Genomic DNA, 16,964 nt, shown 5'->3' on the forward strand with positions numbered 1-16,964 from the left:
CAGTAATCCTAAAGCTTGGCACACACTGGACGGAGGGGGGCTCGTTACGATGCCGAAACAAATGCCCTTGGACCTAACTTCTATGTACACATAAGAACAATTTTTTTGGGAAGGACCAAACAATTATGTTCCGTCCTTCGTAAGCAAACACAAGGATATCAGTGATACCGCTAGGTTGGATGGGCAGTACATCAAACCTAGTGTCCGTCAGTAGCTTCCATGGGAACACGCAAACACCCAAACACAGTGAGCAATGTAGGGATTTGTCATTACGAAACGGCGTCAGACATGGAATCATCCCATTGGTCATGCTGCACATCCAATGGGACAGTTCAATAAGCGATAGCAGTGAATGCCAATATGGTTGATTGATGGAAAGTACCAATATTACACGATATATCATATAGTGTGTACCCAGGTTTAGAATCCTAAAGTGGTTGATCTTAAGTGCTCTATGGTGGATATGACAGGAAATCCTCATCGTTAGGGTGTTATATTATTCTACGCCTGCTATTGGGATACATGTGCTAAGATCTGGGCTATATGAAATGGGCAGGTGGTCCTAATCTATATATACTTAGACTTAGCTTCTGTGCAAAGTTTGCATGTCCTTCACATGTTTCTGCCATGTCAGCCTTTAGCGCAGGACAGGCCAACATGTGGCTCTCGAGATGTTGTGAAACTACAAATCCCAGCATGCCTTGCCACAGTTTTAACACTCCCTTATAGCAAAACTGTGGCAAAGCATGATGGGATTTGTAGTTTGACAACATCTGGAGTGCCACAGGTTGGCCAGGCCTGCTTTAGCGTGTGTTTGCATGGTAGGGAATTAAGGTGTAGGGCCAGGGTACTGCACTTGGGAGCAGCGGGAAATGCAGTGGACATCCAGCTAGCAGGTACAGTAGATATGACAAGGGGGCTTTTATTCTTCATTGTAGGAAGAGGCTTCACAGAGAATTTGCAATATGGCAGCCCTCATATAACTAATATAGGACACAGGAGGCTCCACTGTGGAATAGGATAATAAGGCAGAAACATGAAAGGATAAATGAGAATGTAGAATGCCATTACCTGGTTGTATCCTTGTTCAAACACAACAATCCTTATTTCTTTGCTGTCTAGGAACCGGAAATGTAACCCCCACCCCTCCAAATAAAGTCATTAATCCACTTCCGGGTTGTGCGTTCCACCTAACTTCCGGGCTTTGCGTCCCACGCGATTTTCGAGTTGTGCGGTCCACCGTTGCTCTTCTAGCCGTGAGCAGGTGACTCTCGCGCACTTGACCAGCCCAGGCCACGCTCCTCCTCCAAACGCTAATTGGTTCACAGCCTCATCGCTAGGGAATGACTACTGTGTCCGACAGTGATCACTCGTCATCGTCGCCGCCGCCAGGTGTCGCTTCAATGAAAACAACCTGCGGCGGCCATTTTGTCGTGGTTTGCCAGAAGACAACTTCAATTTTCATTTGTTTATTTATTTATTGTGCTGGCAGATTTCATGGCTCTGAGCGAGTCTCTTGGAATAGGTGATCGTTGTGACATTATTATTATTATTATTATGGATCAGATATTATTACATTCTTATGCCATAGCGAAGCTGCCTACCCTCCTGCATTCTGCAGGAGACTCCCTGAAATAGCAGCAATCTCCCTCTCTCCCTCAGTCTAGCAATCTCCCTCATGTCACCTAGCCCACATTACACTGGTACATAGGGATGGCCATCGACCATCTATGATTCCAAATTATCGATCGTCCATGGCCGATGTCAAATACATTTGCCATCGATGGGGGAGAACCAGATGGTTTCCCTACATCTATGGAACAGCAGAACAATGTTTTGCTGTTTTCATTTTTTTTTTTTTCAAAGTGCCGGGACACGGAGCATAGTCCCACCCCCGACACCCGCGAAGCCCCCCCCCCCACATTTTGATTGGCCCACAGGCCAATCAGTGAAACACAATGGATGACCATCGATATGTAAAAATATCGATGGTCATCCATTGCATAGTTTAACACTATTGATGGCCAGTTGCAGAATTGCCATCGATGGCAACCATCGATGGCAATGGCAACGATGGCCATCCCTACTGGTTAGTTTTTTGGGGAAAAAGGAATGAGAGACAGATACATTTACATTGAATTATCTGCACCATTTCCCAGCACTTTACCAAGTATAGTAGCTCTTAACTGTTTTGGGGCTCATCTACATTTGGATATAAGTCATTTAAAAAGATTCCTCACAGTAGTACACACCCACGCTTCCAGGTGCCATGTTCACAATCTCTTTTCACAATCTCTCCATAGACACGCCATTTGGGAGGAGCATGACACACCCCCTCAATGCGGGGCTGTGCAAAATTCAACGACCAACTGTATTCTCCCTGAACCTAGTTTTCAAAAGTAGGCAAGTATGTCTTATGCACCGAGTCATGCCTGTGAGGAGGATGTATCAAACCTTAGAGAAAAGTGGAACAGTTGCCCATAGCAACCAATCAGCCTCTGCAATATTATAGCTAGTTAAATAATTGCTGCAATCTGATTTGTTGCCATGGGTAACATCTCTACTCTGCCTCTTATGAGGGTATGATACATCTCCCCCTATCTGTAGTTAAACCCAGTTATGAGAAGTGTGTACAGTGTGCAGCTGCTGCAGCACTTCTTGCTACGGTAATGCCTGCAGCTGGTGTATTCCCAGCTCCTTCATCTGGATCAGATTACAGGATAGTAAGGAATACATTCTGAGCACAGCAATAAAGGCACAAAACGGTATCCAGACTTTAGGTCGGCAGTCACTCACGTCCACCATTTTCATGGTGAGAACCTTTTTGTTTTTGTTTTTGTTTGATGACAACAGTCTAGTCCAGTGGTTCTCAACCAGAGGTGTTACCCCGTTCTGTAGTGGCGGGCTGACATCTAGGAGGTCGGGTGATTGGACCCCCAGGGAAGGCCGTCTCCTGGGTTCAGGACCTATCAATTGCATTGCAGATATTGTTGGTACGAAGGATGAAAATGGTTGAAAAAACTGATTTTTTTTTATATACGTTTTTATGTTATTGAAGCACTAAAGAGCAATTCAGTACAAATAAGTACAGTACAAATAAGTACAGTACAAATAAGTTCTAGCACAGTGTGGTCTGTATATCAGCACTGATATGCAAACCAGGCCTGTGCTAGAAACACCACAGCAGACAGCGACACCCCAGGCAGGGTAGAGGAACTGCATGGGTTATCAAAGATAGCGGGTGCTAGAATGAACACTGTAAGTTGTGCATGAGATGCAGCATACAGTATATAGGACCTTATTATTTGCACGCGGGAGCAATGTTTTGTGACTGCACATACGCTTATACTTTTATGCACATGTGCAGCCAAACACGCAGTTCGCTCTGCCCGCTCGCACCTAGCAGTGTGGGCAGGAGGGCTGCGCCCATAGGAAGCCCAACATTTATGTGCGTTCCCTTGAAAATGGTGCAATGACGCGGGTACGGGGGTGGGCAGCGGATGTCAGCTGACCGCTCGCTTCCCGCACAGGGCGCTCGTAGATGTGAGACACCAGAGAGGTATCTCACATCTGCCAGCGCTGTAGAAATCATTTAATAGCTGTCGACAAGCTGCAAATGGATGTTTATGCAAAATTCTACCAAACCCATTGGTGGCCATTGCTATGGAGCATTTCTGGTGGAACCCCCTCTTCGCTCCCGTTCCTAACAGTGGGCCCAGGTAGAGTAGCGATTCCCAAACTCAGCCCTCACGGAACCCCACCAGTGCATGTCATTGTTATCACCTCCTGGAGATCTCCGTCCTGATCATATTGCCAGGGCAGGGTGGACGGAGAGCAGACTCAGGGTGAGGTTCTGCCTCCCGGAGGCCCCACGTTGTGCATCATCTATACGGACATTTCTCTGCAGCGACACAGTGGAAGAGCAAAGCTTGATCCCCAGCGCTCTAGGAATGAAAGATCACTTTTGATTGGCTCCCTGTCAGTAAAAGGTTATCTCATTTGTATCGTAAGCTTGAACATAGAGTCCTGTTCACTCTATTTTTTTTTTTTAGGAAACGGACTATGAAGGTTATCCAGACCTGAATGCTGCTGTGCGAATTCGCACGGCAACGATTATCGAACCTCTGCGCTTGTGTACGAATCGTACCTTGCATGCGCAAGGCCAAACAGAGGACATGACAATGAGATAATTCTGTGAGGAAGACACAAATGGAGCGCTGAGGTAAGTATTGCTGTACTAGGTGATTCATCGCGCCCTACGGGCGCTCTTCACACCGTCGTAAGGGGCTGCGCCCCCTTAATTTGTGAACATTTGTATATGAGAATGATGGTTAGAATTGTATGAAAGATGCCTGTATTGCAACTTGAGTTATAGGTGAAATGTGTTAAATAGAGAGCATATGATGTGGAAGGGGGTGTGTATTGTTTTGTTTAATTAAAAAGCGGTTACAGAGTAAGATGTACATTGATAGTGTGGATGGTACAGTGACATTTGTGGGTGTGGGGGGGGGGCTGTGTGTGCATGTTGTTTAGGTGTGTGTGTGTGTGTGTGCAATAGTATAGTAGGGTGTTTCTGAGTCAGCGGCTCCCCACTGGCGGAGGTCACGACACAAGAAAACAGGAGGCTGGGTAGTGATAGGGGTGTGTGGGAATAAGGGGGACTAAAGAGGAGGGTGGGAGATACTGTGCAGCTTCTGCCAGTGGGTGAGGGTCCAGTGTGGCAGTACAGGATGGTGGCCCTTAGTTAGCGTCTCCTCCTACTGGGTGGGAGTTCGGGTGCATGAGAGCAGGAGGCTGGGCTATGAGGCATGATAGGGGCATGTGGGCAAAACAGCGTCAGCGACTCCCCAGTGGTGGAAGTTACGGTTCAGGAGAGCAGGAAGCTGGGTAGTGATAGGGGTGTGTGAGTATACGGGGGACTAAAGTGGGGCTTAGGGGTGCCGTGAATTGCGGGAGGGGCGCGGGGGGTGCCGTGAATCAAGGGAGGGAGGGGGCGCAGGTGTCGGCGAATCGCGGGAGAGGGCGGGGGTCCGCAAAGCGTGGGAGGGGGCTTGAATTGCGCAAGGGGGGGGTTGCGAATCGCGGGAGGGGGGTGCGCGGGGGGTCCGTGAATTGCGGGAGGGGGGGGGCACGTGAATCACCTAGTTGGTTATATATTCTTGTAGAAGGATGGTAGGATGTTGCTGTCATTCAGAATGCATTTACATAAACAGTAATAGTAGCAGTAAAAGATCTGACTTAAAACACCTACAGTAAAACAGAACAGGTGTTATATGTTATACAAAGAATTGGTTGATGATGTGTAGGTTGACGTGCACATAGTTTATAGTTGTCACTGGAAAAAAATTGCTACACGAAAAAATCAACACAGAAAGTTCAACACATGTAAATGTTGACATAAGTGTGGCACTTCATTGGTGTCCATGTCGACACATGAGAATGAATATGAAAACATTAAAAAAAGAAAAATAAATCTTCAAAAACTCATGTCAACCTTTTTCATTGTCGACCATAGCCGTGCATGTGCCATTTAATCCTGGGGTTGTGTGAATCGCGCGCAGGGGTGGGGGGGGGGAGGGAGGAGGTGAGGGGTGTGCTGCAAATCGAGGGAGGGGGGTCGCGGGGGGTGCCGCGAATCGCCACAAGAAAAAAATCAACACAGAAAGGTTAACACATGTAAATGTTGACATAAGTGTGGCACTTCATTGGTGTCCATGTCGACGCATGAGAATTAATATGAAAACATTGAAAAAGTGAAACATAAATCTTTTCAGCCTTTTTCATTGTCGACCATAGCCATGTCAGTGTTTTGCATGTGCCATTTTATCGTGGGGATGCCCTGAATGGGGGGGGGGGGAGGTGCATATCCAACATGACCCTATCCAGGAGGGACACATTGCTCTGTTTCTGGACTTTCTTCTTAATTTATGGATTACCATCACCTGTGCTTAAACACCTTTCTTATCAATTACCCTTTTTAAAACAGGTGATGACAATCATAAATTAAGATGGAAGTCCAGAAACAGAGCATTCTGTCCCTCCTGGAGAGGGTCATGTTGGGCGGTATGGAGGTGTGGGGGCGCTCACCTGGTGTGTCTGGTGAGTAGCTGTGTCTTTGCTGTGTAACATGGAGAGGCAGAGGTGTCTGGCACTGTCTGTGGGCTCACTGGGCTGGTTCTCTGTCATGTGAGTCAGTCATGTGAGTCAGAGGCTCCACCCAGCGTTAGAGCTCCAGACACACTTTGAGTGACAGATGTAGCCAAATATATAAGAGATTCTGCGGCTGCTCCACCCCCCCCCCCGCGCCATCTCCGCTGTACGTGCACTTACACCTACCCCATGCTGCGTGCAAGGGAAGTTGCCCTCAGAATATGGTGCAGCTCTGGCTGCAGGCACGGAAGCCTATTTCCCAGGCAGAGAGAAAAGTCTGAGGAGTTTGCAAAATTTGGCAGATTAAGCTGCGTGGGGCCTTAAGGCCCTCATACACTACTGCGACTTCTCTTAGGGGGGACGTTGCAGCCGATCTCCCTTGAACCGCTCAGCAGCTTCTCAGGCGGCAGGATCGTATACGATCATACGATACACCGCATGCTGTCCTTTTGCATATGATGTATCATACGCGACCCCAGAAAGTGCCACCGGATCCGATAAATCTCTAGCACAGCACTAGTGACCTCCGATCCGACGTGCATGGGGCCACGGATTGGAATTAAAAACACATGCGATTTGCCACTTTCACCCCATTTCTTGCCCTGATACATCAGAATCAGGCAAAATCGCATAAATGTATGGCCAGCTTTAGTTGCTTCCAATCAGGCCCTGGATGGACAGATTTTCCCAACTTCTAAGACATTTATCACCTTACGTCTACCTAAGACTTATATTAAGTACAATTTGGCAGGGGTTCTCAAACTCAGGTGCTCAGGACCCCACACAGTTCATGTTTTCCAAGTCACCTGACAGCTGCACTCATTACTGACTGACACATTTTGAAAGATCCACAGGTGGCGCTAATTATTTCACTTGTGAGTCTGTGAGGAGACCTGCAAACCATGCGCTGAGTGGGGTCCTAGGACCGAGTTTGAGAACCGGTGCACTATGGGCTATATGTAATAATAGGATCTGATTTTGCCGGGCGATCTCGCAAAAGCATGCCTCGTAAATGATTTCCGCTTGAAAAAAAATTCCAGATGGTCCGGCATTCCGCAACGCCAGAAAAATCAGACCCTATTACATATGGCCTGATATTTTTAGGGGATATGGTGGCTAGGTCAGTAGCGCACGCAGGGGGGGGGGTTCTGAGTACCCAGAACCCCCCCCAGGAGTCTAAGGGCCCTAGGCTGAAAGCTGAGGGTCCCCTCTTTCCATGGGTACAAGAATTTTAAAAATCGGCCCTTGGGAACCGGAGATATCAGACTTCAAAGCAGTGGTCCCCATCCAAGCCTGTTAATTGCTCTTCCCAGTCAGATATTTCAGGTTCTGTCTGACTGAGAGTTTTTCTGAGGGTATATTCCAAAAGCTGAGACTCTCCCCCTTTGAAGGACACTAGTAGCTTTTCTCTACTCTTCCCAGAACCAGAGATATCAGCCTTAAAGCAGCTGGTTACTGCTCCAGCTCCTCTACACACCTGGTATGTAGTTTTATATACTCGTTGGCAGATTGCTCTGCCTCCTGAACTCTGATCCCCTAGTCCCCAATACCATTTGGTAGGTGGGATTCTCTCGTTTTTAATTCCATTAAAATCTTAGAAATCTATTTCCGGGAACTGGAGATATCTGCAGTCAAGCAAGCTGTCCTCCCACCAGAAAATTATGAATAATAAGCCCATTCCACTATACACCCCTCCTCTGCATATTAAACATCCTCTACCACCCTGGAAGTTATGTATCAGGGCCCCTTCATTCAGCCCAATGCCCTCTTCTCCCACCCCATCTCCCACCATCTGTGCAGTAAAGGGGTAATTAGTGGAAATTACTGATCCAGGCCCTACATGCTGAGTGGTTGATATAATACCCCCTACCACCCGCGGGACATCAAAGCTTCCCCCACCCCTACCTCTGGAGGATCGGTAGGTGCCCCAATACATTGCTGTGCCCAGGGGTCTACACTGCTGTTGACGACCCTGTATGTATATATATATATATATGTGTGTGTGTGTGTGTGTGTGTGTACTTTAACTGATCCGGCATATACTGGGTCACCTAAGTGTCCATCTCTCGTGCTTTGCTCCGCCCCTCTGGAAACCCCCTTCTGAAAATCCTGCGTTTGCCACAACACTAAAGTCGACATATGAAATTTGTCGACACATGAAATTTGTCAACATGGCTAAAGTGGACAGGGTTGGAAGGTCGGCAATGGGAATACTGGACTGCGCTGTATACAATACAAAGAAATAACGATGCCTCATTGCATGATCACACTGACAGATATATTTAGTGTGAAGGTAGAAGGTCACATGGATGTCGAAACCTTTAACATGCAGGACAAGGTCTGATAATTGCATTGTTTTGTGAATAAGAACAGAGAATCCTAGAATTAACTTATTATTTTTACAGACACGTAACATTATTTTATTCAGTTTACACACATATCTCGATTTACAACTCCGTAGAAAGCCCCTCGCAGTGCAACCAGTCGGCCATTTTGTGTCAGTGGTCCACTTGGCACGAGTGACATCACTGAGGCGTGTTCCTCAGAGACTGCCCGGCTGCACTGCGATGCATCTCCGTTACACGATGTCCAGGTAACGAATACATCTGTACGTCAACACTCAGAATACAAATACGGCCGGTCTCATAAGTGCGTTTTCTCGTGCCTAGTCAACTGCGGCTTAAACGAGAAGCATACGCCGCATTTCAAACACGTAAAAGGTTTCTCCCCGGTGTGAGTCCTCTGATGATAAATAAGGTTTGACCTACAGGTGAAGCACTTCCCGCATACGGAGCACTCGTAGGGCTTCTCTCCCGTGTGTATCCTCTGGTGTAAGGAAAGGTTGTACTGCCACTTAAAGGACTTCCCGCACTCGGAGCAGGAAAAGGGTTTCTCGTCCGTGTGTGTAATCCTGTGGTTAATGAGGCTGGACTGTCTCATAAACCGCTTTCCGCACTCGGAACACGAGTACGACTTTTCTCGCGTGTGAGTCACCTGGTGTTTCGCAACTTCCGACTTACAGGTAAAACATTTCCCACATTCGGGACAAGGGAAAGGTTTTTCTCCCGTGTGAATCCGCTGGTGTCTAATGAGTTGCGATTTGTACGGAAACAGCTTCCCGCACTCGGAACAAGAGATCTCCGTCTTTGGGTGCGCGGCCTGGTGCGCTGTGAAATCGGCGTAGTTGTGGAAGGCTTCTTCGCACTTGGAGCAGTTGTACGTTCTGTGGGACTCCGCAGCGGCGGACTTCTGCCTCTTTCGTTTAGACGCATTTTTGGCGGGAAAATGGCGGGCGGGCGAATCCACTTCAGCGTCTTCTTCACTTGAAGCGGACTCTTCTTTGATTTTTACACAGATAAATTCTAGTGGAGGGTCCTCATCCGCTTGTGTGCAAAGGTCAGCGTCTGTGTCATTTCCCTCAGAGGGGACCGATTCCGCCTTTACCCGCGTAGACGTGTACGGTGCATGATCTGTGGGTGTATCATTCTCAGTGTCTGTGACATTTCCCTCTTCTGAGGAGAAAGATTCCTCCTTAATATTAAAAGATAAATATCCTGTGTGATCTGTGGGTGTACAAATGTCTGTGACGTTGTCTTCTTCATAAAAGACAGATTCCTCCTTAATATGAGTAGCTGTATACTGTGTACGACCCGTGGGAGTATATAGGTCAGTGTGTGTGAGGTCTCCTCCGTCACAAGAGGCCGGTTCCTCCTTAACACGAGTAGGTGAATATAGGGTGGGATCTGTCTGTATATTCATGTCAGTGTCTGTGATATTTTTTTCTTTGTTATTCATTTCACGTCCTTCGTTGTTAGACTGCTTGCAATTTGGTTTTCATTAAAACTTGACCTTCACTCAGATTCTGCGTTTTCGGAGAGTAATCCAGTTTTAGTGTTGTGCAGGAAAATCTGTTGGACATAAATACACGCAAATAGAAAATAAGAAAAATGGTCATTTAAGGCCTCATCAGCACCAAAACATAGAATTGATATTGTTGTCTACTCAAGAGAGGTCAAATCAAGCACATTGCCTTATGTGGTAGATTCAACAGACACAGATTTAATAAGTCATCATTTCATGCAGAAATAAAGAACTAGTTATACGGATTGGGTCTGGCGGCTTTAATAATAAACATATACAGAGTCTGATCTTACCTAGGGATGTCACCTGCTCCTGATGGCTCCACTCTCATGTCCTACTATCTACTCCCCCTCCTCCATGGATAGACAGTGACATCCCAAAGCTTATAGAAACCTGACGCACACAATACAGTCATCACCCAGACACATCCCCTGGTGTTACTGTATAATGCCCCATTACCAGCAGTCACCTCTCCAGTCACATCCCCCGTGTTACTGTATAATGTCCCATTCCCAGCAGTCACCTCTCCGGTCACATCCCCCGGTTTTACTGTATAATGTCCCACTCCCAGCAGTCACCTCTGCGGTCACATCCCCCCAGTGTTACTGTATAATGTCCCATTCCCAGCAGTCACCTCTCCAGTCGCATCCCCCAATGTTACTGTATAATGTCCCATTCCCAGCAGTCACCTCTCCGGTCACATCCCCCGGTGTTACTGTATAATGTCCCATTCCCAGCAGTCACCTCTCCGGTCACATCCCCCGGTGTTACTGTATAACGCCCCATTCCCAGCAGTCACCTCTGCGGTCACATCCCCCCAGTGTTACTGTATAATGTCCCATTCCCAGCAGTCACCTCTCCAGTCGCATCCCCCAATGTTACTGTATAATGTCCCATTCCCAGCAGTCACCTCTCCGGTCACATCCCCCGGTGTTACTGTATAATGTCCCATTCCCAGCAGTCACCTCTCCGGTCACATCCCCCGGTGTTACTGTATAACGCCCCATTCCCAGCAGTCACCTCTCCGGTCACATCCCCTCTGTGTTAATGTATAATATTCCATTCCCAGCAGTCACCTCTCCGGTCACATCCCCAGGTGTTACTGTATAATGTCCCATTCCCAGCAGTCACCTCTCCGGTCACATCCCCGGTGTTACTGTATAATGTCCCATTCCCAGCAGTCACCTCTCCTGTCACATCCCCCAGTGTTACTGTATAATGCCGCATTACCAGCAGTCACCTCTCCGGTCACATCCCCCGGTGTTACTGTATAATGTCCAATTCCCAGCAGTCACCTCTCCGGTCACATCCCCCGGTGTTATAGTATAATGTCCCATTCCCAGCAGTCACCTCTCCGGTCACATCCCCCGGTGTTATAGTATAATGTCCCATTCCCAGCAGTCACCTCTCTGGTCACATCCCCCGATGTTACAGTATAATGTCCCATTGCCAGCAGTCACCTCTCCGGTCACATCCCCCGGTGTTACTGTATAATGTCCCATTCCCAGCAGTCACCTCTCCGGTCACATCCCCAGGTGTTACTGTATAATGTCCCATTCCCAGCAGTCACCTCTCCGGTCACATCCCCAGGTGTTACTGTATAATGTCCCATTCCCAGCAGTCACCTCTCCGGTCACATCCCCCGGTGTTACTGTATAATGCCCCATTCCCAGCAGTCACCTCTCCGGTCACATCCCCCAGTGTTACTGTATAACGCCCCATTCCCAGCAGTCACCTCTCCGGTCACATCCCCCGGTGTTACTGTATAATGCCCCATTCCCAGCAGTCACCTCTCCAGTCATTCCCGCCCAGTGTTACTTTCTCATTCCCAGCAGTCACCTCCCACGGTGTTATGCCCATTACACACCAGGGCGACCTGCTCACGATGTGGAACCGATGTGAGCGGGTTTCGATCCGATCGTGACCCGCACCCAGGTGAATGGTCATTTTCAGATCCTACCTGCTGCAGGTAGGATCTGAATTACGACCGACCAACCCACAGGGCCGCGCATTGGATCGGGATCAGACCAGAACAGGCAAAAAAGGGCCCAATCTACCTACAATCAGTCGGGATTGGATCTAGATTGATGGGATTGGGCCCTTGTCGTTCTGGTGTGTACCCTGCATTACTCTATAATTCCTCAATCCTGTGAACCACCGTGTATAAGAGAATATGAATCAGGTATGGAAGTTATCAGAGCCGGCTGACTGCTGGTTACAGTTACAGCCAATCAGGAGAAGGGACAAGAAAGACGCCTAGCTATAAAAGCTATGACAGCCAGAGATAAGAGAGAGATGTCTCCTCTCGGTCACTGTAATATACATATTACTGACAATCCCCACAGATAATGACATACTGCAGAGGTGACTGACGTATTGCACTGACACTCACGCTGTCCTTGGTGCTGAAATGACCAATTCAGTTTTCTCTGCTCTCATATAGCCGGCTGGTCTAATGAAGGAATCCCAGCACATCACCCCTGATGCCCAACCTGCCCAATTATCTTGTCTTCCCTCCCCTACTCCCAGCCTGACTTCCTCTCCAGTCAGGGACATGATGTGCCAGCCTGTGGCATATACTGCCTGTGTGCATGATATGCCATCCTGCGGTATACACCACTGGTATGTACCATGTGCCACCCTGTGAAGCAGCCAGCACCTTGAAGAATACTATTTAAAATTGCACTAATGTGGTGAAAGGTTGTTACTCCTATATTATTACTAATGATCCTGTCAAATTGGTCACCAGCAGCTCAGACCCACAGGACTGCACACATGCCCCTAGCTGCTATCAATGACATCACTAAGGGGGTGCTGCAATCAGCTGAGAATGGTGTATGCAGGTGACACTAGGGAGCCGCATGCATCACATACACAGACTCACCCCAAGCTAGCCACTAGACACCCGCACGCCCTCTGCGATGCACCAGATGCGGTGTCCAGCAGGGGGGTCTTTTTTCCAGTGTACACCTTCCGAGTCCAGGTACGGCAATGAGAGTATATATCCGGTTCACAAGCACGAGGAAGTCGGGCGGAACGCATAACCAAGAAGTGGGTGGACCGCACAACCAGGAAGTCGGGTGGACCGCACAACCAGGAAGTCGGGTGGACCGCACAACCAGGAAGTAGGGTGAAACGTACAACCAGGAAGACGCGTGGACCACACATACAGGAAGTCGAGTGGAACGCACTACCAGGAAGTCAAGTGGAACGCAAATGTTTAGACAAATGTAGAACTAGTCAGGAAACATATTACTCTGTGCGTGGTTGCATGTTGGCATCATCATACAATGGCATGGCAATGTCACTACAATATAATTTATACAAACCACCTTTTCATAGTGCAGGTGGAGCTAGGAATAATTGCCATGCAAGTGATTGGTGTGATGATGGGGTATGCATAGGTGTCAACCTATCCACACACTGCATGCCTGCAAATAAAGTCTGTCCGGTTGCCAGTCACTCTGAATCTGCTCTGTTAGAATAATTTCCCAACCAACATTGCAACCTTACCTACATGTGGTTCATGTATATCATTCAGCTCAGTGATACATACCGCTTCTAGACAGAAGTCTGATGCTTTTGCTATGCACCTCAATATAACCCCTGTTGTCTTGGTTACATTATAATGGTTAAACATAGGAACCTTCATGTGACATCACTGTCCCCTGACCTAATCAAAGTCCCAGCTCCTCTGATAAGTGACTTGATTCCTACTGTTGAAGGACCTTTTTAAGTCATTTATTAGCTAACACTCTTGCAATGGACCTGCATACTCACCTATACAGTTGTCGGATGATCACGCCATGGATTGTATAGGTATGTAGCCAGCTTTATCAAGGTCACCCAACTACGGCTTGTGACTGAAGCCCTGCACAAAAATATGACAGTTTAACTATTCGCAAATGCACCTACTGTATTTGTCCAATTTTGTGTATTTATAGATCATTTCATATTTTACCAGCAGATGGCAGCAGAATATACTTTATCATTAAGCTTTGCAGTACCTCCTCAATCAACAGTAGATGGCAGCAGAGTATCACATATCAGAAACAGTACAAATTATAGCTGCAGGAGAGCACCAGACCTAGATTTGTGGAAGTTATTCGTTAACTTGGGACCTTATTCTGATCTCCGATGTTTTGCATCTGCGCATTCTGTATTGTGTCCGACAATTTTTTTTCTTTTTCACATTTATATCCTGACTACCATAGAGAAATACATTTTTAATCCACCCCCTGACAACACTTGAGATTCGAAGACAAACAAGTTTAGCGCCAACATTTCCATCTTTTGTTTCGGAATACTGTCTAGTGAGGATTATTCTGTGGTCCCCCATTTGGATTTGTAGCTGCAGGGACTGGCTGCTCCTTGGGACTTTTCCATGTTTTTGTTTATTGTCAAGCATTTCAAATAAGCCTGACTTAATTCTATACATTTATTTCAGGCAAATTTATTTTATTACTTTATTATTGTTTTATTATCAATTATTTGTATAGCGCATATATTATACAGACCCTATTTAGTCATTTCCATTAGTCCCTGCACCAGTAGAGCTTACAATCTATATTTATTATCACATGGACACACACTATTAATTAAAGTCCATGCAAACACTGGGAGAACATACAGACTTCACACATATATAGATGAACCCATGACGTTATTGCTGTGTGTCAATGATGCCAACCACTGCTCCACTGTGCCACCTTTCCAATAGGGAATGCACAGTGGGGAATACATGAGGGCCTGGGAGGGGGGGGGGGGGTATGGGGGGATATGGGGGGGGGGGGGAGTATGGAGAGGAAGAATGTATTTAAATCCAGACTTGCAAAGCATAAATTGGACAGGAATACAGCCAGTTCTGCAGTTCCCACAAGCACCTCCCAACTCATTGAATATTCAGTATTGCTCATTACTATTGATAAATCTAAACCTAGCATTGCCCGTACAGTCTCCATTTTGTATCTTTTCTACATAGTTCCTGGAATGCATTCAAAGATATTTGAGGAGGTATTGCGTTCCACACATGCTGTCGGCCAAGGTTGTGTTCATTCTAGAACCCCATGCCTGTCACAGCCCATGCACTTCCTGTTTCCTGCCGGGGGTGTTGCTCTCTGCTCTGGTGATTCTAGCACACTCTGGACTGTACGACAGTTTTCTAATTCCGGGTTCAATAACTGTCACTTTCTACCTGAACCCTAACACATACCTCCCCACTTTAGAACACACAAAGGAGGGACACTCCGCGCCAGAGGTGCGCACCTGAAACTTTGGGACATGGCCTAGCAGAAAGGGGGCATGGCCTATAATTGCAATCCTTAGACAAAGCCACGCCCCCATTTTTGTCGCTATGTGGGCATGACTAGCGGCTCTGTGAGCTGCTGACCATGCGCCCAGCCCCTCAGGCTGCAGGAATAGAAGCTGTGCGCATGCATCTATTCACCTGTGACCGTGGGGGACTCCCAACTCCCCCCCTACCACGGGACACTGCCGGCCCCAGACGGGACACGGTAACGTCCCAGAAACCCGGGATGGTCCCATGAAAAGTGCCACAATTGGGAAGTATGCTAACATGTGTCAGGTATGACTGCTAACATTTAGTTACATACATTTATTTATACTGGGCCAACGAGTAGCACCGATGTGATATCTTGGGGCGGCCCGAAAGTCTTATCTCCAGCCTGATAGATAGAATAGAGCATAATGCAAGATCCTCCCAGAGAAGACGCCATTACCTCAAGTACCCATCCAGTAATACACAGTGCAGATACATTAACAGATCACTCCGTACATGGAGGTTTTCCGAACAGTCCAGCTAACATTACACGTACTGCGGTTACTGCCTGGTTTCATATACCCCATTATTTTCCAAAACCCAACTCCAGCCTGACTAACTTTTAGTTTGAACATATGACCCTGCAACACTCAGCACCTGGAGAGAGAGAGAGAGGGAGGGATCCTGTTTCCATTTTGGGCTCCCAACTGTCTGTGGAATTGGCTAATATTGTACCTGACAACATTATGGCGTCTACATGGTTTTTGTCTATATTCTGACTGTCTAGGTATTATCTCCGCTTGGCGGAGATGTTTCCAGTGAAAAAGTGATAAAATGGAGAGTGATAAACAGCCAGCCAATCAGCTCCTACCTGACATGTCACAGGCTGGGTTTGAATAATGTAATAAGTAGGAGCTGATTGGCTGGCTGTTTATCACTCTCCATTTCATCACTTTTGAAGCTTAGTGCATCTGGCCCAAGGTCCAAGGTCAGGAAGGGTTCCAGATGATAGGTGAACAGGTACGTCGTGGTCAAACGGTCAACAGGTTCAAATGGTTAACATGCTTAATTATTATTTTTATGACTGGAAACATCTCCGCCAAGCGGAGATAATGCCTAGGCAGTAAGAATATAGACAAAAAAACACACAGACACCATTTATTTGATTACTTTTGTCTAAAATTAACCCATGCAGTTCTTCTTCCCTGCTTGGGGTGTCACCCTCTGCTGTGGTGCTTCTAGCACAGGTCTGGTCTGCATTTCAGTTCTGAAATACACACCACACTGTGCTACAAGCACCACAGCATAGAGAGACAACCCCAGGCAGGGAAGTGGAACTACATGGGTTTTAAAAGATGTAAGGAGCTAGAATGAACACTGTATATGTAGGGGTGGGGTGACTTCAGAGTGTTTGGGCATGATTCTGTGTTGGATGTATGTGTGTGTTCTTTGCCGGAATTGCTGATGCGTCTTTATCCCATTTCCACTACCTGTCCTTCCCTGGTGTACAGTCATGCACCTGCGTGTGCAGGGACTGAGACCCCCACCGCTTGGTGCATCTAGTGTACCCGGCTAGGCAACGCCGTCTAACCGCTCAATATAAGCTGAAACATTTCAGGCCCTGTGTGTCTCCCACGCTCCCCAACTACAGCTCCGGCTCTGTGCTTGAGGAATC

General features: G+C 47.3%; 2 protein-coding genes across 3 annotated transcripts in view; both read right to left on the bottom strand.

Annotated features, from left to right (window-relative positions):
- LOC146009554 (uncharacterized) overlaps positions 1 to 1,294 on the bottom strand; it is a 40,562-nt gene extending 39,268 nt beyond the window's left edge. Inside the window, exon 1 of the mRNA XM_083150000.1 lies at positions 1,072 to 1,294. The gene's annotated coding sequence lies outside the window, so the exon portion shown is untranslated. The remainder of the gene's footprint in view (positions 1 to 1,071) is intronic.
- Positions 1,295 to 8,443: 7,149 nt separating this feature from the next.
- On the bottom strand, positions 8,444 to 13,028 carry LOC146010200 (uncharacterized). 2 transcript variants are annotated; one of them, XM_083151215.1, is made up of 2 exons: positions 12,896 to 13,028; positions 8,444 to 10,058 (listed from the first exon to the last, which is right to left on the bottom strand). In XM_083151215.1, the coding sequence occupies exon 2, from the start codon at positions 9,943 to 9,945 to the stop codon at positions 8,794 to 8,796; it is 1,152 nt and encodes a 383-aa protein (XP_083007341.1). In that variant the 5' UTR covers positions 9,946 to 10,058; positions 12,896 to 13,028; the 3' UTR covers positions 8,444 to 8,793. The 2 variants fall into 2 exon arrangements, with proteins under 2 accessions (XP_083007341.1, XP_083007342.1); XM_083151216.1 differs by lacking the exon at positions 12,896 to 13,028 and adding an exon at positions 12,404 to 12,481.
- Between the last annotated feature and the right edge of the window lie 3,936 nt (positions 13,029 to 16,964).

This window comes from Crinia signifera, chromosome 6, assembly GCF_055691185.1.
Source record: "Crinia signifera chromosome 6, ASM5569118v1, whole genome shotgun sequence".
In the NCBI taxonomy this organism is placed as follows: domain Eukaryota; kingdom Metazoa; phylum Chordata; class Amphibia; order Anura; family Myobatrachidae; genus Crinia; species Crinia signifera.